Genomic DNA, 25,693 nt, shown 5'->3' with positions numbered 1-25,693 from the left:
TTATACAGGATCCCTTTTATCTTTATACTTTGTATTCACATCTCACACTTAGTCCCAAAAGCACGAGTTAGTTCTCTCAGCAGAACTGCAACAGGAAGTATTATTTTTAACCTCTATGAAATTTGACCATTAAGTTCTCACTAGAGCTCATAATTTTGGATGAACTCCTGAAATTTTATAAGTAAACAGCTATATCCTGATATATCATTCACCAAGGGCAGCTGAGGGAAGAGCACAAGCCTGAGAGTTATTTCAGTTAACCATCAGTTCCCGTTTCCTGAAGGAAAAAAAACACAAATACAGAATAGCAAAGGTATGGCTTTCTGCATAGCGGGAGACCGAGAGAATACAACACAAGGGAGCTTTTCAGTTGCCAAAGGATCAGAGACACCATCTTTCCTAAGCTACCACTGCCACACCAAGTACTTCTGGTCTCATCCCTCCCTGCCATTTTAAGCCCTGCAAACCATTCAGCAGCAATGTTGTGGGAAACTGAGGGCTGCAGGAAGCCTTCTAGTTTACAAAAGAGAGTGGTACAGCATAAGCTATGTGAAACAAAGACTAACACAAACTGGTGTGTCAGTTTTATAACTTAAGAGTACATAAAGATAAAATTCAATCACTTGCCAGATATGACATGCCTGGAATGGAAGTGTACTTGGCTACATGCAAGCAGGTCACATGCAATACTGGAAAAAAAAGTTTTGTTTGTAAAAGGAATCTTAGTTCATCCTCATTGAATTCACGCTACCGGACAACTGTGTACAATACTTCATGCTTACTATTCTCTTGGACTTCTACATCCCAATACAGACATTTCATCTTTTCAACTAAAACATTAATCTACGATGTGGTCCAGCCATAGAGGACATTTCTCACACTTTTGGCACTGCACTGAAAAGACTGGCAATTACACAGTACATTGCTGCGGAGCAGAAACTGTAAGTTCTTTCAGTAACTCACAGGTGAGTAAAGTCTATTAGCTAGATAAAAAAGTCAGAGAAGTTTATGTGACCCCTTCCACCCGAGAAAGATTTTTGTTATTGTCATGGGGATCAAACATTCCATTTATAGGCTTGGGCTCAACTACTAACCTTGCCTAAAAGTAACTTTCACAATCTTATAAATAAATAGAGGAAATTATATGCATTTCCTAAGACATTAGACTTCAGTGCAAAAAGATAAAACAGACAAAATTTGAACCATGCTTCTTAATTCTATACACTTTCCCTGTAACAGGCAAGGGGAAGAGGGAGGAAGACTGAAACAAAAATTAAAAAATCCTCTTGCCTTCCTTGTCAGGACACTGCAGAAGCTAACAGAGCTACCAACATGATTCAGATGATGTGGAAGACATTTAATAAAATATACCACACCCCTGACCTCTAAGTTTCTTGAAAGATTTGCTACATTAAACATCCAAAAAGCAAACACGAAGAGTCACGAACACCTCTATTTTTATCATCTTCAAAGTAAGTGTAGGTGGTGGAAGATTCCAGCCACCATCCTCTCTCCCAGAACTCATTCCCTTTCTTTCCAAAGTACACAGTACATGTTTGTGCAACTAACCAACAATTTACTTCAGTTCTGCTTCAGAGACTTACTATAATCCCTTGTTACTATCCAAAGATCTTCATACCGATTTATCATAAGCTAAAAAAATACAGTGAATTACACCATTGTAGATATAAGTAATTGCATCTGGTTCCATCAGCTTTCATTTGAACATTTGAAATGATGACAGATTTCTTATGACAACTGGTTTTCAACATTTTGTGACTAAGCAAGTAACTGCAATACTTGGTGATATTTGCATTTGCTTTAAATGAAATTAATTAGGTCTAGACAATGTAATCTTATTAACAGCTTTTCACATGAAAGCATAAGGAAACGGGCATTGCAGAACAGTAGTAAATCTCATGAAGAGAAGGATAACTAGACATACCAAATGTACATTAAAAATATATAAATGCTTCATGATTTTTATGCTGCATGTGGTACTACAGAAGTCATCATATGCAAACAACAAAACTTGACACCGATGCCACTTGTCGACCTCACTCAATATGAAAGCTACTAAACTCATCTTCCCCCACACCTCAGGATGTCATGACAGATCAGGGAATAAGAATTAAGACTACTTGAATATTATAGCAGCATTAGAGAGAAATGCCTGCTATGTTCTTCCATTGAAGAGTAAAGCTACGCACTTCAGCTGAAGCTGGAAATCAGATTACACTCCTCTATCATTAGTAAAGAGTATCCTCTTTTCTATGGTCATTGATTATGTATTTTAATAAACTTGCTGGAAGATGAGCCAATACACTAAAATTATATTTAATCTCAAACTCTCTATTATCTGACAAACTATGGTCAAGCATACAGATCAGGAAATAAAGACTTTGAGTCCAAAAAACCCCACAGATTTAAGTTTCAAAGAATTAAGAGTAACCAGCTTTATACGACTGTATGCAGAATAAAGACAAAATACGTTAATTAGACAAATCATGAGCAAATTAGACAAAATAATTGCATTCAAATGCATGTGATCTTGGCTTCTTTTTGAAAACAAGGGCTTAGTAAGACCCTGCAATTCCTCTACAATAGAAAATAAATCATAGGTCTAAAGTTCCAGAGTGTGTATGTGCTTAAAGTGATGGACCAAGTTAAAAATTCGATTAACAGCTACAGCAATTACAACAGCACAGAATTCCACTGATAAAATATTTACTGATAGACACTACTGTTGGGCCAGATTGCATACTCTCGACTTTGAGCAGCGTATCATCCCAGAACAATGAAGCAGTTCAGGTAACTAGCTCAAGGAATAAACTTCTCAATATAGTAGCAACTGAATCAATTCCTACAAAGTCTTAATTCAAAATGGAAACCATTCGACTCCTGTATCTCAATATATAAGCTTAAAATTGGAAGACAGGAAACAAGATACAGTATCTTCACATACTCTTATTTTTTTTTTCCTGATACCATAATGGACCAGAGAAACCAGTCATCATTATTGCTTCTAGACAAAGTTCTAATGGGACAGACCTTCCCAAGTAGGTGCTCACACTACTGTTATCTTGCCTCAGGCACTGGGACCAGCACATGGGAAAGAACTTTAAAGTTCCCTGTGGTACCAAAGAGCCTGGGGTTGATGGGGTGGGAGATGGAAAAAATTCCCAATTACCACCCAAAGCAAGCATAAAGGTATTGAGAACAAGGGTTTGTGGACAGTGAGGTACTATGAAATGCAAGTAAATAGCTCTATGGAGATTTTAAAATAATTTTATTTTTTAAAGATCTTCTGAATAACGTGGGAAATTACAGGAGACTGGAAAGTACATGCTATTTAGAGTCACACAACTTTATACTGCCAAACTGATAAACAAAAGAAGGGGGTTTTGGGGGTTGGGGTGGGGTTTTTTGCTGGGTTTGGTGGGGTTGTTTTGTTCATTTGGGTGGACTGAGGAGTGGGTTTGTTGGGTTTGCTTTGATTTTTACTTCACAGTCAGCACTTGCCAAGCAATTCAACATAGGCAAGCATTTGTCTAATACACACATTACGTACCTAAAAGAAAGAAGGAAATATTTTTGCACTATATTTTTAGAGGCATAAGTGAATTTTATGTTTAGCAAGCTATTACTCTTTTTCCCAAAGGCCATCTTTAAAATTCTTCAATAGAGGAACCCAGAAGCCATGCAATATCAGCTAAAGGAGCTCTTAAGGCTTTTCATTGATATGCTGCAGAATGCCATTAGTTCATTGATACTTAAGAGAAAGCAACAAGTAGTGTACTATAGTAGTATACACTGATTTGATCAGCCCTTAGGGTTGACTTTCTAACACTACCAATAAAAAGCTGCAAAAGGAAAAAGCAAGATGTAGAACAGGTTTGTAAGCAGTAATACCCTACGTCAGCAATACAGACACACAATACCCTTACTATATTCAGTTTTCTTCTCTTTCCAAACACCTTAATGAGATGTATAAATCAGAAAAACACTCCATTTTTCTCTATATCAGAAAAAATACTCCACGAATCGCGATGGTTTTATTCTTAATTTAAAGTGAAATTTGAAGCAATTAGGTCAAATAGGTTTCATTTGCTTATGCCCCAAAGTTTTGTAATGGTGGTATGGACTTCTGCATAACAAATTTAAATAAAAGTTAGCAAAATACCTCTGCTTTTGGATTTATCGAAATAAAAAAACATTATATGTATATGAAGAAAAATTTAATTGTACATAATGGGCTTTTTCTTTATTTGATCTCACTCCTTCCTTCCAAGTATGCAGCTTGTTCAAAATCAGAAAGCCCTGAGTTAAGACAGACATTTCCTCTTCTAAATTATTCAGCCACGTAGCTTTATCTTTTTTTTTTTCCAGTTTGCCTTTTCCTTTCACTTTGCTTACAGTTTACAATCACTAAATATACATAATATATCTTTCCTTTTTTTTTTTTTTTTAGGCCATTTTCTATATATGATAAACAGCACTTACTCAAACATATTTAACAGAGACAAACTATGCTCCTTGGGTAAACTGCTTATTAAAAATCCTTTTGCAACTACTGTATGCCTTCAGTTATTTCAGTGATTTAATAACAGTTAACTTTATAGAGTGCACCTCCACAATAAGTCATACTGATTCAAAATGGTGTTGCTACAATCCTAATCTTCTCAACCTTCCTTGAGTCTATATTCCCGTTCCATGTCTAACCTGGCATTGATATTTTCCCTCAGGCAACCAAACTGGCAGAAAATCATTTAATTGATTGTGGTGGTTTAGCATGCAGGACCAGCTCCTTGAAGGACGCAAACACCTGAAACAGTACCAGGGAGAGGTAAGGACTGGAATGGCACCAGCTTAGATAGTTTTAAACTGCTGTGGAAATAGATTTTTACTGTAGAAAGATCAGTCTCCTTACTGCATTCATGACTTTATGACAAATAGGTCCCCTGGCAGAATTTTAGAGTAGTTAAAGTTAGCATCGGTAAGACTCGAAGAAGTAATACTACTTTTTTTTTTTGTAAAAATAATAGAGAAACAAATCTAAGCAACACTGAAAACACAATATTCTAGCTGTGAGTAATAAATATAGATTCAAAGATAAGTTTTTAAACAAAATACTGTTTAAAAGAGACAAGTTTTAGTAAGGGATAAAAGTAACAGTAGCTGAAAAGAGTTTTTGAAGACCAGTCATTGCTTGTCACTTCAGTCTCCTCTGTTAACATAATCCTGTGCCTTACTTAGATAATCCTTGTACAAAATTTTTCCAAAAAATGCGTCAAGATAAAAATTGTAGAACACATACTGAGTTTACTACCTCACCAAACCTGAACTGGTTTGCCCCTCTACTCCGCTCTGGTGAGACCCCACCAGAAGTACTGTGTCCAGCTCTGGGGGCACCAGTACCAGAAGGACATGGAGCTGTTGGAGCGAGTCCAGAGGAGGGCCACGAAGCTGATCAGAGGGATGGAGCACCTCTCCTATTAGGACAGGCTGAGAGAGTTGGGGTTGTTCAGCCTGGAGAAGAGAAAGCTCTGGGTAGATTTTATTGTGGCCTTTCCACACTTAAAGGAGGCCTATAAGAAAGATAAGGACAGACTTTTTAGTAGGGCTTGTAGCGACAGGACAAGGGGTAATGGTTTTAAACTAAGAGAGGGCAGATACAGACTAGATATACGGAAGAAATTTTTTATGATGAGGGATGTGAAACACTGGAACAGGTTGCCCAGAGAGGCAGTAGATGCCCCATCCCTGGAAACATTCAAGGTCAGGATGGACAGGGCTCCAAACAACCTGATCTAATTGAAGATGTCCCTGCATTGCAGGGCGGTTGGACTAGGTGACCTTTAAAGGTCCCTTCCAACTCAAACTATTCTATCATTCTATAAGTCAACACATTAAAATACCTTTTCCATTCTACTTCAAAATTGCATAAACATGCTCTCAAGCATAATTTCAAAAAATAATTAGGCATACTAGACTAGGTAAGATAGGACTTCATTTAACACAATGCAACTGTTAAAAGTCAGATTTCAGAAGAGAAAGACATTGCCAGAGCTGGCTGACACAACACAGCTGCGTGTCATGACATCAACATTCAGTTCCACTTAAACAAAAGCATTTGTTATCAAGTCACAAACTAATACTACAAAAGCTTCATATACAAGGGAAAGAACCTTGTATGGCCATGCAAATATATCTCATGAATAAAGGTCAAGACTAACATTAAGAATAATTTGTTAGCATGCAAAAATAGCATCACCTTTTAAAAATAGTACCAATGGCATGAGATCATGAAGTTGCTTTATTAATAAACTTTTCCTCAGATGTAGATCAAAATACACTCAAAAACAGCAGTAGGTGGAAATGGCATATCAAAAATCTTCTCTTTGCAGAAAAATACTTAACTTGCGTTCATATAAAGAAACAACATCTAAGAAAAGCTCATCCTGATATTCCCTCCCTCTCTCAATGGGAATTAAATTCCCTAAAATGTTTAGTATACTCAAAATATAACAAACAAGTCCTTGAAACCTAACAGATGAAGCATTTATCTTCCTCAGGGAAATTATGTGCAAGTCCTCTGTGACAATACTCCCCATCCTGAGAAAGCCATGACTACAGTCATTAAGCCAATTCATTGTCTGGTCGTTGAGATGATTTAGATAGATGCCATCTTAACAGTAGTTGTCTGGACTCAAAGGGAGACCCCCTTCTCTTTCCCTCCCCACTGTCGCTCAGTACCTAGCTGTTTTTCAACATATTTGTTAGGAAATCTTTCCAGAATAATCAAGTGCTATCCATTATTTCCCAATACAGCATTAACTTGCTAGTTTGATACCATCTACCACCCGACTATAATGCTAACTATAAAACTGGACCAGACAAGGTTGCTCTTTAAAGTCTTCTTTAAAGTGAAGTGTTAGTCAAGATCTTTACAGTGTACAGGTACGTAATCTTATCTTTAGGTATGCTGCCCTACCATACACTGTAAACAGAGGATGTCCTTACAGTTTATTAGCATTATGTAAACATCACTGATAAGAAGAAAATAATCATTTTTCCCAAAACGTGTCTCAGTTTTAACAAAAAAAAAATCAATGTTATTACAAAATTTAACTGAGTTTGCACACACTACTGAATTTTTCCTTATACATATATTATAACATACTAATAGCTGTAGTAAACAGTTCTCATGCAATAACTAATGTTAAAAAAATAATGATACACCAATTTCATATGACAATTTACAACCTTACAAAAACTGCAGTGATAAACAGTTATATACACAAAACACCACAGATATTTAAAACATAACATAGCTTTGGATCAAAAGCAAGTTGAATAAACCTGTGATAGCAGTTGAGAATGCCATGATGAGAACTTCTCATGGATTTTGTTACCAAATTCAGTGTGTTTACTCTAACTGTTGTCAAATAAACACTTACAAGTCAATTTACTTACTACCTAGCTGTTCTTTATTCAACAATAATTCAGGCTGGGTTTTTAAGAATATCAAAACATTCTTTGAGAAGATTATAACTATCTGTCTTTAGTCCAAAGACTACTTTGTCAATTCTTTAGAGTCACAACATAGAGATCATGTTCAAATGTAACTGAAACTATTCAAAGTATCAAAGTATAAGAAATACCATACACACAGAATCAGACTGAAATTACCGATTTGTAATTATGTTTTGAAAAACAAGCTTACCCAGTTTTCTTATGGCTCTCAGCAGGAGTTAAAACCAAGATTTAGAACCATTCTATGTTTCATATAAAGGGTAAGCTCTACTGCATAAGGCTTTATTTTTACAAGCTCAGCAAGGAAAAAAAATTAAAGTCAGGTAGTGGGAAGTTCTGCTAATTTGACAATTCCTATATATGAGAAAATTTGAAAAGTTTTGATAAGAAAAACAAAACTTCTGTGACATCATTCCAAAATGACTTAGAACAGCCAGACTCCTCTGTTACCAGTAACAGTCAAAGGATTCTCCCACCAGCTCGGAGGAAAAAATAAAAAAAATTAAAAAAAAAAAAAAATCACAGCTCAGACTCCTGTGGAACGTTCCAGGTCGAATGGCAGGAATACTGGCACTGACCTGAGAAGCTCATCAGGAGAAACAATTAAGAGAAAAAGAAATTAAATAATCAATACAGCATATATTATGATTTAAAAAATTAAACTCCTTATCCTCAATCTGAGATGGAAATTGTATAAGCAATTAAATCAGAGTTCTGCAAGATCCCCTAAAAGGAACAAAATTATCAGTAAGCAATTTTTGAAAGCAAACGTGTTTTTTAGAATTGGAATGAGAAATTCTGTAAAGAAATAAAATAAAATAGGCCTTCAATAAAAATCAGAGTCAACAGTTATGTAAATAAAAATATTTAAAAATTAAAAATATTTAAAAATATTTAAAAATTAAAAGCAATCACTCAACTACAACTAGCTGCCAGTGAAAGCAACATTCACCTTACAGAATAACCCCACAATTAGCTGAAATATGCAAAAAAATCCAGTTGAAAATAAGAGGAATTTTTACCTCCTCCCCATATTTTTACATTGTAGGGTCGGGGCAAAAAAATTCTACAAGTGAAACCCTGTCCACTCATCTCTCCTTTTCTCTCCATTCTCTCAAGTGACAAATATTTCTGAAGTGGAGTGACCGCAGTCTTGCTTTGAATGACATTTCTAGTATAACTTTAGATATAAACAAAGCAGGTCCCACCAACATAAATAACAGCAGAAACTCAGTTTGACACAATATTCTTAGCGAGAAAACAGCCAGTGTTCACATATATAGTTTCAAATCTCTGGCTTCTAAGTTAAATGGAGGTAAAAGATTCATTACAGCAACAAAACCAGACCCATCTGAGTTTTACTTTCAATTGCATTGACCTGCAATAGTGGACAGTCCTGAACTGTTCTTGATTATACACAGCCTTCAGTACAGGATAGTTTTAAAACATTAAGTGACACCTGCACAAGAAGGTTCGAGTTCTTAAAATCCATTCAAAACAAAACCCCATGGTGCATTAGTAATACAATTAGACATATCATTTTGGCCAAGTAACAAAAGTCAAATTATAAAACATAAATCTCAGTTTGCAAATAAATTGGTTGTCCAAAGCACAAAAGAGCTAAAGAGGCAGTGGAGAGGAAAACAACCCTCAGAGAAAATGTAGCAACTACTGAATCAATAAGACTGCTGCATAAAACATGAAGTATAATATGAAGTCATTAAATAATTAGTGTAAACCAGAATCTACTTTATCTATTACCTATTATCTTGTTCCAAAAAGTTCTAACCTCCCCCTCCACTCCCCCAAAATATCATAAGCCAAGGTAAACTAATTTAGCTAACAGCCTAATACAATGGGTCTTCTGAACTAAAGATTTCAACAGACAAGTCCTTGCCTGGAGTTGTAGACAGGTATAACGAATCTGTCACAATGACCTATTATAAGGAAACTGTAATTTCATATATGAATAAACAAGTTACTCTAGTAGTTCGTGTGAATACCTGAGAGGTTCAATGTTCTGGCAGAGATTGTATTTATTTATTAAAAGAAAAAAGGCATGCACTAATGAATATGATTAGAATTCTGCTTATCAATCTCTGTCAAAAGCAAGACCATTTTCTTTGGGTGACTGCCATATGTATTTCCCTCCACACATGTTCTTTAATAAAGAATGAGGTTCTTGTATGGTGTCCCTTAAGAGCTGTCAAATATTGCAACAGAACAGCAGACTTATGTACATTTTTAGCACCATCTTATAAATCCCTTTGGCCAAGTTTCTCTTCTATAAGCAAGACAAAGATCAGTTTACATTACAAGAAAGTTTCAACCCAAAGCCTAAAGACCTCCCACAATATAATACACTGTTTTAAATGATTATAAAATATTTGAACAGGTTCATTGTTTCATCCTCTGAAGAATACATACGGGGGGAATGGGAGGGGGAACAAGAAACAAGCTACCCCCTGTAATTCAAAGGTGATTGGACAGTGATAATGTAAAGGTAACTGCTTTGGCCTTGACACATCTGAACCCTCAATATTAAATCCTGCTTTATTGAGAGAAGAGTCAGTGACCCTCAACTGCTATCTGGAGACTCTCTCATCAACGGTTTTGGTTTAAAATAACCATTCTTGCCAAAGAACAATTTTCTTCTTCACGTAAAATCTTCAGACCACTCCTCTAGAACATCCTGTCTGTCACATACTGCACCTGCAAGGGATGAATCACCAAATGGAAGGGTAGTTCAAGCAGAGACCAGAAAGCCACAATTGCCAGGCTTCTATCCCCCGCTTTGCTACCAATTTTCTCCATGGACTTCGGTAAACAAAGTCTCACTGTGAAGGTTTATGCATCTACAAAAATGGGGGTATATTATGCTTTACCACCTTAAAAAGGCAACTGTAAGTTTAATGTTCAGAAAGTCACATAAAAATTTCAGAGGAAAGGCAGTGTGCCATTGATTTAAAAGACTTCCAAAACAAAATATAGAACTGACTGACGAATCTTAGTTGTTCACAAATCACTAATTGTTTAAAATTAAGTTTCAACATTTTGCCAGACAATTTTCTTTCATTTCTAGCATCAAAATTACTTTTTTATTATTTCTATTTATTACAAAATATTTCCTGTGCACTCCACAGATAAGCAGATCTGTTTTATATACACAAATGCATTAGTATTAAAGACTGGACTTCCTAATTTCACACAGGACATTAAAAAGCAACCAACCAACAACCAATAAACAAAAGAACACACGTAGTAGCAGCAAGTTTCCTTCATTAACAAAGGAGAACTTATTCATGTCAAGAACTTGAGAGGAGATATTCAAAATGTCCTACGTGAGCCACTTCTCAGGAGTCTATATTATGCGAACCAACATTACCACTGACGCAGAGTACTTTGTCTACAAATATGGCAATCCTTATTTTACAAAAATCTGTACCTCAGATAATTTTAAGGATCAAATTTAATGCATGTATAGCTGGGATTTACAAGGGCGTCATTTTGTAATTTCTCTTTGAAGATGAGTCTTACCCATCTTAAGTTGCCAAGTTTGACATATTTCACATCTTATGAACTCAGTTTGGCTGAAAAAAAAGAATGAAGTCATGCTCTGTGCACTCAAAAGGATTAAAATTTGGTATGACTAAACTGAACCGCAACTAACAACATTCTAAAGCATTTCACACTGAAAAGTTCATGTGACTTTATAAAAATGAACTTGTATGCAAAATCCATTGCTATGAGGCCCATACAGAAGCACTGTAAAATTGGAGTTCTTCACAATATAACAGCATAGATTCCTGCAACTTTTCAAAAAATCTGACATGCATAAAATCATTCAAGTGCTTTGAATAAATGAGTTTGATATATCACTAAAGACAAGTAATAACACAGCCCCAGAAGTGAGCAATATCAGTAAAAGATAAATGCACAAAGTCATGTATTACTTGATCTTTGCTCCTCTCATAATTTCCAAGTTTCACAATTCTCAGAGCATCAGCGACCAAGACATTAAAACTGTCATCATGTGTGTGGAAAATTCTCTGTTCTCCAAACTAAGAGATTCTGCTTTGATGCACAATTCTTTATACATGCCAACTAGGCTTGAACCAAGAGGCACTTCAAACCAAGCTATGACTGTAAGGTTACACAATTCACATCAGTTCCTGGAGTTCAGAAATCCATTAAGAAATCCTTAAGTCAGAACAAGAGAAAAAGGGCTGGAAACTAATTTTGAAATCTGTGCCCAGCACATCCTCTGAATTACTTTATTTTTTACATATAAAATATGATATTATCATGAAGAAGTCATGGTCAGTATGACAGCCATTCACTGAGCATATTAGAAAATAAGGCTGACAACTCTCAAGAATTGAGCGGTCTAGAAAAGAGCAGAAGGATCACTAATGCTCGGCTCAATGGTCAACTATCGGCAAATAACAGCGGCTTGGAAACTGGAGCATAATTCCACAAGAAGAAAGAAGGCAAGAAAAAAAAAAAAAGACAGCTAAGCCAAGTGGTAGAACCTCAGCAATCCTCTTGTCACTCATGGAGAATTGCTGCTGGTCAGCGGACACATCACAGCTCAAGCCACAGCTATGCAACTGCTAAGTAAGCATGCACTTCCTATTTTTAAGGAAAAGACACGAAGCTTAAAAAAAAAAAAACCACAAAAGCAACAACAATAGTGACAAAAAAACCCACTCCAAAAAAACCTAACAGATGGTTTCTTCAACATAGGAAACTTTCACCCCCCAAAATTCTGCATAATTTAAGGATTTTTGATATTCCAGATAAACAGCTTCTTTTACTTTGGGAAACTCTCGAGTGATGTTTTTCAGCACTCTAAAGAGAGATGAGGGATCAAAAAATGGAATGAGTAAGAGATCAGACACTACTTTTTGACAGTTATGTTATCAAAAATCAAAGCAGGAAAATGTGAATGATTAATGCTTAAGAGGAAATGTTAAACATAACATTGACAACAACTTCTTACAGCGCATTTTTAGCTGCTGAATAGTTTTTAAAAATACTCAAGAAAACCGATTATTTATATAAATAAAAGTTATTCTTTTTAGAATTTATAGTCACTGTATTGACTATGAAAACCCATTAACTTTACAAGTCTCTTGCGTGTCTTTAGCTTCACAAATCTAACTTTGTATTATGTTTTAGCCATGTTCCATGCAATTTTTTAAAAAGTACTTCTGGTTAAAGTAATCTTAAATCTCCTACTACCTCAAAGAAAAAAAAATTATGCATACTCCAAAAGAACTTAACCAAAATATGCTATTTGGCTAAAATTTTTCACATATAATAACTTTTTAATCTCATGTTTTACAGTGCAAACATCTTTGAAATGGAAAGTAATCAGCATTTGCTCCACAGGAGACAACATATACCAACTGTACTTCAGCTTCCTCTGTTGAAATCTACCACATAGCTCAATAGTGAGCAATATGCAAAAAATCGTAATTAAGTTTATTACAAAGCATATAATACTACAAGTGTTTAGCAGTCTGATCGCAGGATTTTACATCCACGGTTATTTACTATTCCTGCGCTCTTCTGTAAAATCGGACTTCTGACATGCTAACACATATTTCTATAATAAATCTGTATGGATTCATTCAATTGCAAATGCATTCCCATACCCCCAAGTGAACAAGTATCTTTATGAAGTTCTTCCGTAGTGTTATTGCAGCTGTATAACAGTTACATATTCTGAAATAGATAATAAAGACTCAGACGGGACTGTCACCTACCACACAACACATTTTTAAAGCCTTCAACAAAATAAGCTGACATTTCATCCTCACATTTTAAATGGAAGAAATCAGGATGCATTTAAGGCAATCTTTTTGACCACTGGGTGCCACTCTTGCTCCGTGTTAAATAAACTGTCTGGCACTAACTCAGTCTCCTCAGTCTTTTTTTTTTTCCAGCTTTAAACAACTCTGATTCTTCTAAAGCAGAAGGAAAAGATACAAGAATTTTTACACAAGTTTCCAAAAAACACTTCTCAAAACCCTTTACTGTTGCTGCTAGCCCCAAGAATGCAATTTTGAGAGAAGTCTAGTGCATACAGACCCTTATGGCATATGAAGAATTTTTTTTATGGTGAAGTTATGTAATAATCTAGTTACATTATGTCTAAATCATCACATTCAAAGAAATAGATATCTACTGTAACTGCATAGCCCTGTAGCACTGTATTGCCATCGCTACTAACAGCTTCATATTGAGTTTGCAAGGCATCAAGACTGAGGCTTTGAGCAAGCTTGTCAGGCTTGCTCTGACTGAGCTCTTCCTGACCTGCCTGAAGTTTTTTTTAACTTGGTGGTTTAACAGCAATTTTTCTAACTGACCAGGTGTCTATAGCTAACTTGGTTTACTTTTGTTGATCTTTGTATGGTACAACCATAGTTTTATATAGACAGCCATAACAAGGAGTTATTCTATGTGGAATGAGATATTTATGACTAAGATCATGATGCAGTATAGAGAAATACAAGCCTGGTATAGTATCAGACACCTTGAGAAGTGGATACACAGGATGTGACATATAAAAATACAGCCATGAGATGACACTTAGATTAGACTGTTAATATTTCAGTTATACTAACAGTTAATTCTTGTCTGAATATTTAAGGTAAGTTTCATCCTTAATTTTGAGTTTAACACTATCTTGTGCGCTTTATTTATCATATCAAATAATCCCATGTCAAACATCATTACAGGCATACATATGTTAAGAGTCCTACTGTTTGATACTATTCCTTACATTTCATAGATGGGAACCTAAAGTACAGACTAAGAAGTGCTCACAGAAATGTATATAATGTATGATGGAAATATCTACTCATAAGTCCAGCTGAGAAAACAGGGAGGTCAGAACAAGGCTATGCTGAACTTCATAATCCCATTATCCACCCCACCAACCTTTAAAACGGTGCAGGTATCTTTCCACTGTATTGTGGCCCCAAGGTACTACAGTCACAGAAGCAAATATTAGACCAAACAATTCTCTGAAGTCATGTACAAAGTGTGACTGATCAGAGAGATATACTAAATTACAGTCCCAGGCTAACATCCTAAAGATGCTACCATTATGCCTCCTATCCTTACTAAACAAATACTAAAATGACTGTCGTGTCAGACCATTTATTTAGTTTCTATTTCAAACAATACAACTAGGAATTGTTTCTCCACTATCGTCTTTTACTTCAATTTATGTCCCTTCCCACTGCCATTTCACTGCTCTGCTCTACAAACTGTTTTGATAACAAAGAAAAATGCCCCAAACAGTTCCATCCTACACATGGCACTACTGTGAAGTCTTATAAAATACCTGTATTCAGGCTGCCGACTTATAGAATGATCCTCCCTTGGCCATCTGTATCCTGAGTCATCCTGCAAAACACACATGCAAAACAATTGCGTGATGTGTATCTTAACATCAGATGTCAGGTACAGTTAGTTGCCAAATGGTACTTATTTACTGCAAAATCAAAGCACTTAGTGAGCTAAAAGAAAGTATTAATTATTCACAGCAAGGTTCTTCTCTGTTTATTCACTCTACCCCATTCCTCTTATTTTCTTCTTCTAGCAATACTAAAGAGAGCAACTTTGAAATGCTGTACAAAACACAAAGACAACAAAAAAATTCCAAGCTATACATAGGTCCTGACTTAAAAAAAAAAGAAAATTTTCCTCATTGAAATGTAAATTATCATCAGTAAATTGGAATTACAGAATTTCAAACAGCTGGGTTGGAGAGGGCAACAGTAATGAACTATGAAAGGGACCATAAATTTTGTACTTAAATGTAGCTACTGAGAAAAAAACATGCATTCAACATCATGATGGAATTTAAAGAAGTGAACAAGTGTGCGAATTAGGATAGGTAGAGAACATTCAAGAAGTTGCAAGTGCAATGACCTGTTAAATAGAAAGATTTTGTAATCATTCTTCTATTCATCCAGGTAACTTTGCACTGCATCACAGAGAGGCCTTTTGGCCACTTTTGTTTTCCCAGTTCAGACTCTGAGCTTTCCACAGTGCTAGACAAGGGCTCTCTTCTAAGTCAATAGAGTAGCTAGGAACCATAAGAAGCAGCAAACAGGTATTACCATGTAATCACAAGAGTCTTAGAAGCATACTAATTGCAAAAAAGCACCAAGTATCAAAACCTGGATGTTTTTTCTATTCATTCTATTTCAGTTTATGAGAACAGAAGTAACATCAATGCTCTGTCTGAAATAATATTTTAGTTATTCAGTAGTCAAGCATTAATGAGAAAATAAACATCATAAACATGCGAGAAGAATCACCTTACGTACACCTCGGTGTGGAGGGCCACTTCTTCGGTCATGGGCAAAACTACGACCCTCTTCATAGTCTCTGTACTCAGTGTGACTGTAATCATCATACCGACCGTAATTCCCATCCCCAGGTCTTTCAAGCAGTGGTGGTTTCTTGGGCATAATGTTTACTACTCTATGGTAATCATCCTAAACCACAAAACAAACAAGATCATATTGTTTTTAACAGCTGGAAATCTGTATTGAATACACAAAACTAAAACCAACAAGTTATTTCTAAATATGGGACTAGAGGGCAATCCAAAACCAGCCTGCAGCCACACTGATGCAAAGTAGAGACTACATACACATTCATACACAGCCACAATGTTTGATCTACCCTTACCTCACTGAACATCCTCCACATGTTTGGGGTTTTTTTTTAGTTTGGTGTCTTACAAAGAAGATGTGCTCTGAAGCTAAAATAAAACTGCTCTGTGCTTTAACCTCACCCAGAGGCCCCCATCACATAACTATATTGACATTCAGGATAATTATGTGAAAACTCAAGGTGTACCCACTCAGGGTTAATTGTGCCAAGTGCTTGCAACTTTTTGTTGTTTATCAGCATCTGAAAGCATGTGTTTCTACTACAATCTATACTTGATATATAATTAGCAGCTGGTTTAGATTAGGACAAGTCTCTTGTACTCTCAAACAAAAGATACTTCATTCTGTATCATTGGTATGTCTCAGTTCCAACATACTAACCTATCAGCAAATGCTAAGCACATTCATAGATTGAATAAATTAATTCCATTTTACTTGTTTAGTCAAAATTAAGTCAGAACTTTATACATGGACACAGATACAATGGCACAGGCTTACAAGGACAGAAACCACCTGCCAACTATCTTGAATCAGCAGAACTGTATGAGGACCTTCACATTCATCTTTCAGTAGGGCAGAGAGACACCAAGTCTTGGTTTGCCCAGCTACTGTGTGTGTTGTTTTGGTGCAGATGGATAGCACTGATTGTGATAAATGAGCGTATTCTGTCATACCCAGTTCCAAACAAATGCAATATAAAGCTAGCTATCTAGTTAATTCTTGCATCAAAATGAGTGCATCACATCTTTTAAATTCTAAAGTAAATTTTCGCAATGCTTATGCTATGCTTTGTTCCCTGGACAGCTTGAAAGACTAAATGAAATTAGGAATGTCACTGATGCAATGGTTAAATTAAATTAGCGATGTGTTAGTCAAGTCAAACATTGACAAAAAAAAAATCTGTGAAAATACATTCTGCCTTTCCTCATGTCCTGTTGCTGATAAATACTTTGGAGAAACAGCTGACTAAATACCCTGTGCAAACTTATCTGATTTCCAGTTTGCTGAAAATGCAGAGATTTTGTTGTTGCCTGTAAAGAGAGTTAAAAATGTCACGGAGTAGCCAAACACTAATACACTACTCAATAGAGAAGACTAGGTAACTAGTTATCAAGTTACCAACACTTGTACACTTCCAAAACAACAAGCTGAAAATATGGTAGAGGGAACCCAAAAAGTATGCTAAATCAGCTGTGCTATTATTCCAACGTTTAAAAGAAAAGCCAGATAACAGGCACAGATACCTGAAATTTTATTTTGCCAAATGTACATTGCACAGCATGTAAATACGACTTCAAAAATACTTTTTGATATTTCTATTTAAGTTGTAATAGCTCAAAAGACAAAGCTACAATTTGTTTTCTCTCTTCTTTAGAGACTTCAAACACAGGACAAAAAGAAAACAAAATAACTTTACCCAACTCTTTGGCACAGAGATTTTCTAAAAGCATTCTAAAGTTATTCTACAGCACAGAAAGCATAGCTTCTGCATTTGCTTTCACAACATATAGTAAAAGTCTCCATGCCTACAAACTAGATTTCCATTGACACTCTTCTTGATAAGCATTTCCCTTCAAGGCTCCAAATCACAATTTCTTTAGCAAACACGTATTTTCAAAATTTGTTATAAACATTTCCTTCTAGACTTTAAACACCATAATAGAAAACTGCATTGGTGACAAGAATACTGAAAGTAGGCATTTTACCACCTCAGATCACTTCAAAGATGTATTAACATTAAAAAAACTCTGGGGAAAAATATAACCTATTATGGCCTTCGGTTCTCCAGAAATTAATAAAAAACCTGTGTTTAATAATACAAAGAATTACACACACTCCCCCCAAAAATATCAATTTATCAAAATACAAATATTTTAAACCACTTTCAATAGATTTGAAAAATAAAAAACTACAACATTTAATTTTGTAGGCATCCCATTATCTCTGTGCAGATGCATTTGCTAGATTGTTGATTTAAGTGAATGAGAAAAGAACAGAACTTGGGGTATACTAAGAAGTTAAATATGTACATAAATCCAGCTTTTACGGTACAAGTCATGGTATAAAGGTATAGTATAATGGTATAATGCTGCAGAAACATACTATACACTTACATCAGGATGAATCCTTGGAGGGAGGCGTTCTCTTGGAACTCTTTCATAGTCATATCGCCCTTCAGACCACATTTCATCTCTTCGATATGCCACTAAAGACAATAGAAATCCATTTATCCAAAACCAGGCTCATTATGAATAGGCAAAAGGATAGTGAACATAGAAGTAAGGGTTCTGGGACTTCTCCCAGTGTAATGTATTACGCACAAGCCCTGTACATACACTTTTTTTTAAAAAAATTAGCCCTTTTAAAAGTAACTCTATCTAGCTATAGAAAGTAATTAATGAACTTTAAGCAAAAATAACTCACAGTATGTGCAAGAACAACTGGATATTAGTGCAGTATAATCAGTATAATTACAGGACTTATAGATACTATAAACAGCTCTATTGAAATATATGCATATTGCAAATACCAGCTGGACATATAAATTCATACACACATACCTTACAGCAATCTTGATATTGCTCTGCTAAAAATAGAGGATTTAAAAAAAAAATAATTCAACTCCTATTTATTAGATTGAAGTATTTCTACTTTTTATGTAATATAATAACTTTGACTGAATTATTTCATCATCTCAACCATCTGGAAAGAGGTTAAAACACAACACATCATTCAGTTAGTACAAAGCTCCACCTTTTGAATATGTGAATGAAATGCATTCTTCACATGCAGATTTTTCCTGTTTTAAATTGGGTGCCAGCAGAACACACAAATTCCTCTTTCCAGAGAAAGGTCACTTTCAAAGTCAGAATTAGTAACTAAATACAGGTAGAAATAAATCATCACCATAAGAGATTCTAGTCATATTGTGTTAGACAACACAAACTTGGGGAGCTGAAACCTTTCTGATGATTATGAAAGTGACAAATGTTATACTACACATCATTGAAAATAGATAAGAAATTGCTAGAATTAAATTTTTCAGTTTCCCTTCACAATGGTAGTTCTAGCTATTAAAAATAATCAATAAGAAAAAAGAAACAGCAGGACATATTCAAAAGAAGAAATACGTAACATTATCTACTTTGACAAAATAAAAACACTTAACTGGAAATAGGCTTATGAGGCTATATAAAAATATTGATTATTACAGATGTTAAGAATCGACATGACAAAAGGTTCTGTTAACTGTAAACAAAGGTAGCACTAAGTCAGATACATATTTTTGTGAAAAACAATGAACACTCGCATACTTCTTTTCTGTCAGCTTTAGCAACTCTGCTTCTGAAGACCCATTCAATTGCCTACAAGAAAAAAAGAAGCTGAAGTTAGCAAAAAATGCATATATATATATTTATAATTACATTTTTCTTTTAAGTAAACCAGACATTTAAAATCTAAATCTTACGACTGCCCATCCTCATGCTCTGTCTGAATTAGTACAGAATAATTCACTGCACTCAATTAAAAGGATATGAACTACTCAGCTGAATTCACAATATCAAAAATCTTCCCATGACAAATTATTACAGATATAGCACTTCACTAATAAATTCCAGAGTTTTCCTTTTATCATCTTTTACTCACTATCTCAAGTCTCATTTTTTCTTCCATTTGTTAGCAAAAGCTTTTGGAAACTACTGTAACTGCTTTCTTAAAAACACTCAGAAAAATATTTAATATATTCACTTAACTTATTTAACTGTCTTTCAATATCATTAAGTAGAGAAAAATAAGACTCAGTTGCATGTGATGAGAGGTTAATGAAAAGTTTGATTTAACAAATGCTTTTCCTTTGGTAATAGATAGTAAATCCTGATGAAGTAGCTCTTTCCTCAACTGTAATAAGCCTTTATGTTCAGAGACCTTGACCCTACCATTGGTACAAACGAACCAGAGTATCTTCTTATAAACGTTGTTCCATTTTCTAACAGATTTAACCTTAAGTACGTTCCATAACCACGACACAGGCTTGTCTGATGTAGCCACAGATTATAAATCAAAAGCTGACTAAACCAACAGAGTTTGGTTAATCCGGGCTTTGGGAAGAGCTAGAGGGTCTGCTGTCCCTGTCCTCTCAGGGTGCTCCAAGTAACAGTTACTAATTCTGAAACCATTGCTCATACTGGTGTATCTGTTGGTCAGGCGTATCCCTCAGAAGCACCTTGCTGGCATTTTCATAGTAACTGCTTCAACTTTTCTTTATTCTCTACTTCAGTGACTTTTGCTAAAGCCTTAAAAATCCATAGCAGGGGCTACACATGAATTAACTGTTCTTAGGCCAACTCCACATCCTGGGAAGGTGCCCTATCTGCTCTTAGACTGTCCCCACAATCCCCCTTTTCTTTGCATCTAGAATAGTACCTGAGTTCTACATGGGACAGATTTAGCTGAGGCAAGACAAAATCATTACACAATCACAGAATGGTAGGGGTTAGAAGAGACCTCTGGAGATCATCTCGTCCAACCCCCTGCTAAAGCAGGATCACCTAGAGCAGGTTGCACAGGATTGCATCCAAGCAGGTTTTGAATATCTCCAGAGAAGGAGACTCCACAACCTCTCTGGGCAGCCTGTTCCAGTGCTCGGTCACCCTCAAAGTGAAGAAGTTTTTCCTCATATTCAGATGGAACTTCCTGTGTTCCAGTTTGTGCCCGTTGCCCCTTGCCCTGTCACTGGGCACCACTGGAAAGAGTCTGGCCCCGTCCTCTTGACATCTGCCCTTTAGATATTTACAAGTGTTGACGAGATCCCCTCTCAGTCTTCTCTTCTCCAGGCTAAACAGACCCAGCTCTCTCAGTCTTTCCTCATAAAAGAGATGCTCCAGTCCCCTCATCAACCTCATAGTCCTCCACTGGACTCTCTCCAGTAGTTCCCAGTCTTCCTTGAACTGTGGAGCCCAGAACTAGACACATTACACTGGAACAGTGTGATGCACTCTTCCTCAAAACACTTTGCCGGTGGTCCCTCATACCCAGCCCTTGCCCCACGGTGGGCCATTCCTTCTGTCCATAACCACTCACAGCTGTTCCCACCCCTGCTCGTCCACAGCCCACCCACCACTCACGTGCACACAGACTTTGGGACTTGATGGCGAGCCTCACTCACTTTTTAGACCAACAGCAAATATCAGAAGCTGGATTCAGGTAAGGTTTTCAAGTGGGTTGTTCTGCATTCTTTTCTGTGCATTTTGACAAATACAGTAGTGTCTGCGCCCTGCTGCCTGCATCATTTACTGAAATTGTTAACCAAACACAACATTCAAAAAGCAACAAATTTCAGTTAAGAGCCACTGAAGCTAGCTGCAAGCTTACACATCGTGCTGCTCTGTCAGTCAAGCCACCTCCAGCATACCAACACACATCACTGTCAGCAGGCACCAGCACTCACATACATGCTCTGTTAGATTATCAGGCAGCAACACTGATAAAAACACTCCCATTTTTATCACTGTCAATGGACTACTGTTGGTGAAACTAGCAAGAATTCTCACCAGTATTCTGACAAAACAAAAACACAAGCCAGAAGGAAGGTAAAGATATACTATCACAGAAAGCAACAGACTGAATTAAAAAAAAACAAACCACAATTACATCAGACAAGAAGCAAGCATGGATGGAGGTGGAAGAAAAATCTCAAAAGTGAGAATATTTTGCAATTAGAAGAATGAAATTAAAATAAATTTAATTTAAAAAAATTAAAAGAAAGAAATTAAAAGAAAATTAACCAGATAGAATCAACCATCAAGTATACTGCTCAAAATGCTGGTAAGCAAAAAAAGTAGGAGGAGACTAATTTTATATAGAAGACTAAACAGACAAATTTAACTGAGACCAAAGAGGTGCACTTGAAAATACCAGAAGGAAAAAAAAAAAAGTTTAAAGGGAGGAAAATGCATTTCCTAGCATCATGAGCACATCATCTGTTTCTACACAAAAAAAAAAATCCATTTCTTGAACGATGTGACCTAACACAGCTTTAATAACAACCATGAAGAGACTAAACTCTTAGGATCAATACGAGAAGATTCCATTAACAAGGATTTCAGAGATCAAACCTCACATTTAGTACGCCGTATTGAGATTCATCTCCTCTCTCAGTACAAACTTGTTCTAAAACAAAGGTTAAAAAAAATTCTATTTCTGTCTCACACTTTACACTAATGTCACTCACATGGACTATTTTCTATTAGCATATACAGCAAAGGTAGTTGATATTTCTTTAATATTATGACATACAATCACTTGCTATATTAAGAAACCTCTTCCTATTTTTGATCAGAGGTGACTGTTTTCCCTAAAGCAAGGCATTTATTTTCTTGAATAAAGACACTCCAGCATATGCAGAAGCCCACTGTGGCCAGGTGCCAAGAATGGCTTTGCTCCGATTATCACAGCACTATGCCTTGCTCTATGCTAGTCTAACTTACACAATACAAAAGGGGTTTCTTCATCAAGCAGATTACATGGGTCACTTAAACTTTAGATTTTGATTTTTGTACAACTGGGCTTTCTTTATCAATCATTAACTTCTTTTTTGCTTTCTGAATAATACATGCTAAAAAAAAAAGCTGACACATTTGCAAAAGCACTCCAGTATTCTGCAATATTTTGTACACGATTCTTGTCTGTTTACACTTACTTGCAACATTAATTTTCATCACGGCTAGAAATATCTATTTCTCCAGGATCCATAATTTCCCAGTGTGTGTTATCAACCTTCTGCACAATCTACATTTTTGTTTCAAAAACACAGAGCTTTCTAGCCCAGATGGCTACATCTTGCCATATGCAAACAAAGCATAAAACCAATGCTGTGCTGAAAATGCAGAGGCAGGCAGCTGCAGTATCTCTGATACTACTGGGATATATCTGGTTTTATACTGTTACTTTGACAAACAGCAAAGATTGACAAACGAGGACCAGTTCTGTCTCTCCTCTGCTTTGGAAAGCTCTCAAAAAAGCTTAGACATTTTTGTATGAGTAAGACCTAGTAAAAATGCTTAGAGAATTGTAATTTATTAGAAATATCATGGCCGATTTTGCAACGATTGCTGCTTTGAGGACATAAAGATAGAAAACACTGCTTTGTCCTCCAACAGTTAGAATCTGTATTTGATAGTGCTCCAAAGATATTCCAGTTTCTCCTACTCAGACAGGAGGCAAAACTGATAAAACTGAGTTTGAGGGAAAAACCCACTAACTTTCTCCTCCTCCCCCCATACTTGGGACAGGCAGAAAACATTGAACAGACATAGTCCTCTATTGATAAGACGAAAAAGCAGAAGTGTAAGAGCAGAGGGAAGAATCCACCATGACGGTACATAAAATACTGTGAGGGAGGCATTGAGAAAAACAGGGATATAAAGACAATCCATCTCTTCCTAATAACAAATATTAGGCTATAGCATTTTCAAAAGCAATTAGAAGCATGACTGCAACAAGTCTAGGCATATTCAACCTAAATACCAAATAACCTGAAGAAAAAGGCTTTCTTCCACTCTTTCCTGACCTGTTCACAGTAATTTTGATTTAAAATAAGAGAAAGGGGGGAAAAAAAGGAGGGAAAAAATAGGAAAAAATTATTTAAAACACTGACCACAAAAGTCAAATTAACTCCCACCTCAAAAGGGAAAAAAAAGCCAGAAATGCATAAGCTGAATAAAATTATTAACAGCAGCATTCTTACAAGGATTTATAATCCCACTGGTTCAGTTTTCTTACCCCATCATTCTAATACATCACTGGGAGCAAGAGAAATGGAGACAATGTGTTGGGGGTATATTAATACAATGACTGATGTATTAGCACTTATCTTTGCCTGAGCACCTGCAGTTACCAACATCCCATCCTTCATCACTGTCAATGCTACGAAAAGGATGTTCTGCCAGGCTGCAATGGGGCTGCTACACTAGCAATGTCAATGCAAACAACTGCACAGATCACTGCCTCCACCGCACTCTTCCATCTCGCAGCACAAACGTTTTGACAACAAAATGTCAGTTCGCCATACTGTTGTCATAGCAGGTCAAAACTTCAATGCTTTCAACATTTACACTTGAAAGTACCAACCAATTCTGAATATTTCACCCACGGAAAATCAGTGTATCAAACCCTACTCATTGCTTGCTCAGATTCTGTGGGTTTCCACATCTTTTCCTGTATTTCTGACAGAGTGTTTGTTCCCTTGATGTCCCAGACACCTCAGATAAAGAATTACTCTAAGACTATCCACGAAAACTCTAATGCATGGTAAAGAGCCTACTTAAGGAGTATGAGTGAGAACAAAGAACCATGGAGAGCAGACTTAAAGTTTTTAAATATATTACTGAACATCCCATTGTTAAGCTAAGCGTAAAGATTTATTCTAGTACTCTAAAGTAGAATACTACTAAAGTAGTATTCTTGTTCTAGGAAATCAGCTAAGTGACACACTCCTGTCTTATTCACCCCTCTAGAAACATACAGATACTGATGCTGCACCATCACACCCTCAAGACACCTCACTGAAAGTGTTTACAGTGGGATTTATAGAGCCTCCAAACATTTATTACTAGATATTAAAGTTTAAAATAACTCTCAGAAGTATGCAGAAGTAGTAACATCCTTCCCTTCAAAACAAAAACACAAACCGAAAATCAAAATCTTCTGTCACGCATGGGTTTTAGAAACGATTAAAAGGTGGTGTTTACAAAATTCACCCTCGGTGCTGACCCAGGGGTGGCCTGCCCAGAGGAAGCTATCCTTCCCACCCTCCTGCCCCGCCACTTCCATTCACCCCAACTTCTGAGAAACCCGGGGAACCCACGTGTCCCGCCCCACGACACGGGCTCCCCACGGGAGTAGGGAGAGGGACGGCGGCTCCCACAGCCCCCGGGGGGGCCGGCTCCCAGGATGGGCCTCACAGACGCTTCAGCCACCACCCGCCCGCGCGATCGCGGCGCCCAAACAGCGCGGGGCGCAGGCGGGAGGGAAGGCAGGGAAAGCAGGTCCCTTCCTGCGCCCCGCAACGCCAGCCGCCGCGCAACGCCAGCCGCCCCCCAAGGGAGCCGAACGGCAAATCGCCGCCGCCCCCAGACCCCGCGGGCCGAAGCTGAGGGCCACGCGATCGGCTCTGGCACGATGAAGAAGGCGAGAAAAGCGGCTCCGCCCCAGCCCCCGCGGGCACAGACCCCGGGCACAGACCGCCGCCCGCGCCCCCAGCCCGGCCCCGGCCCTGGCCCTGGCCCTGGCCCCGGCCCGCCGCTCACCCGCCTCCCCCTCTCGCTCCCGCGGCGCAGCAGACAGCTCCACTCGCTAGCGCGGCGACTCCTCCCGCCGCTTCCGGTGCTCCCCAGACGTTGACGGAAACACCCGCCTTCCTGCCACCATCTATTGGCCGGATCCGCGTTGATCGCCGC

The 25,693-nt window shown here is 37.1% G+C and overlaps 1 protein-coding gene across 10 annotated transcripts in view; it reads right to left on the bottom strand.

Moving 5' to 3' along the window:
- Positions 1-25,686, bottom strand: part of PPHLN1 (periphilin 1) — a 76,406-nt gene extending 50,720 nt beyond the window's left edge. For 6 of the 10 annotated variants that reach the window (XM_054845527.1, XM_054845553.1, XM_054845492.1 and 3 more), the window contains exons 1-5: positions 25,544-25,686; positions 19,550-19,600; positions 18,350-18,441; positions 15,876-16,055; positions 14,894-14,955 (exon numbers count right to left, since the gene is read on the bottom strand). In XM_054845527.1, coding sequence (XP_054701502.1) covers positions 14,894-14,955; positions 15,876-16,055; positions 18,350-18,441; position 19,550 — 335 coding nt within the window. In that variant the 5' untranslated portion in view covers positions 19,551-19,600; positions 25,544-25,686. Of the gene's footprint in view, positions 1-14,893; positions 14,956-15,875; positions 16,056-17,209; positions 17,267-18,349; positions 18,442-19,549; positions 19,601-25,543 lie in introns of all 10 variants that reach the window. The other 4 variants (XM_054845501.1, XM_054845517.1, XM_054845543.1 and 1 more) reach the window with 2 other exon arrangements.
- Positions 25,687-25,693: the final 7 nt, after the last annotated feature.

This window comes from Grus americana, chromosome 1 (genome assembly GCF_028858705.1).
Source record: "Grus americana isolate bGruAme1 chromosome 1, bGruAme1.mat, whole genome shotgun sequence".
NCBI classification, from domain to species: Eukaryota; Metazoa; Chordata; class Aves; order Gruiformes; family Gruidae; genus Grus; species Grus americana.
Note: the sequence above shows the minus strand (reverse complement) of the source record. Positions and strands in the feature narration are given on the sequence as shown.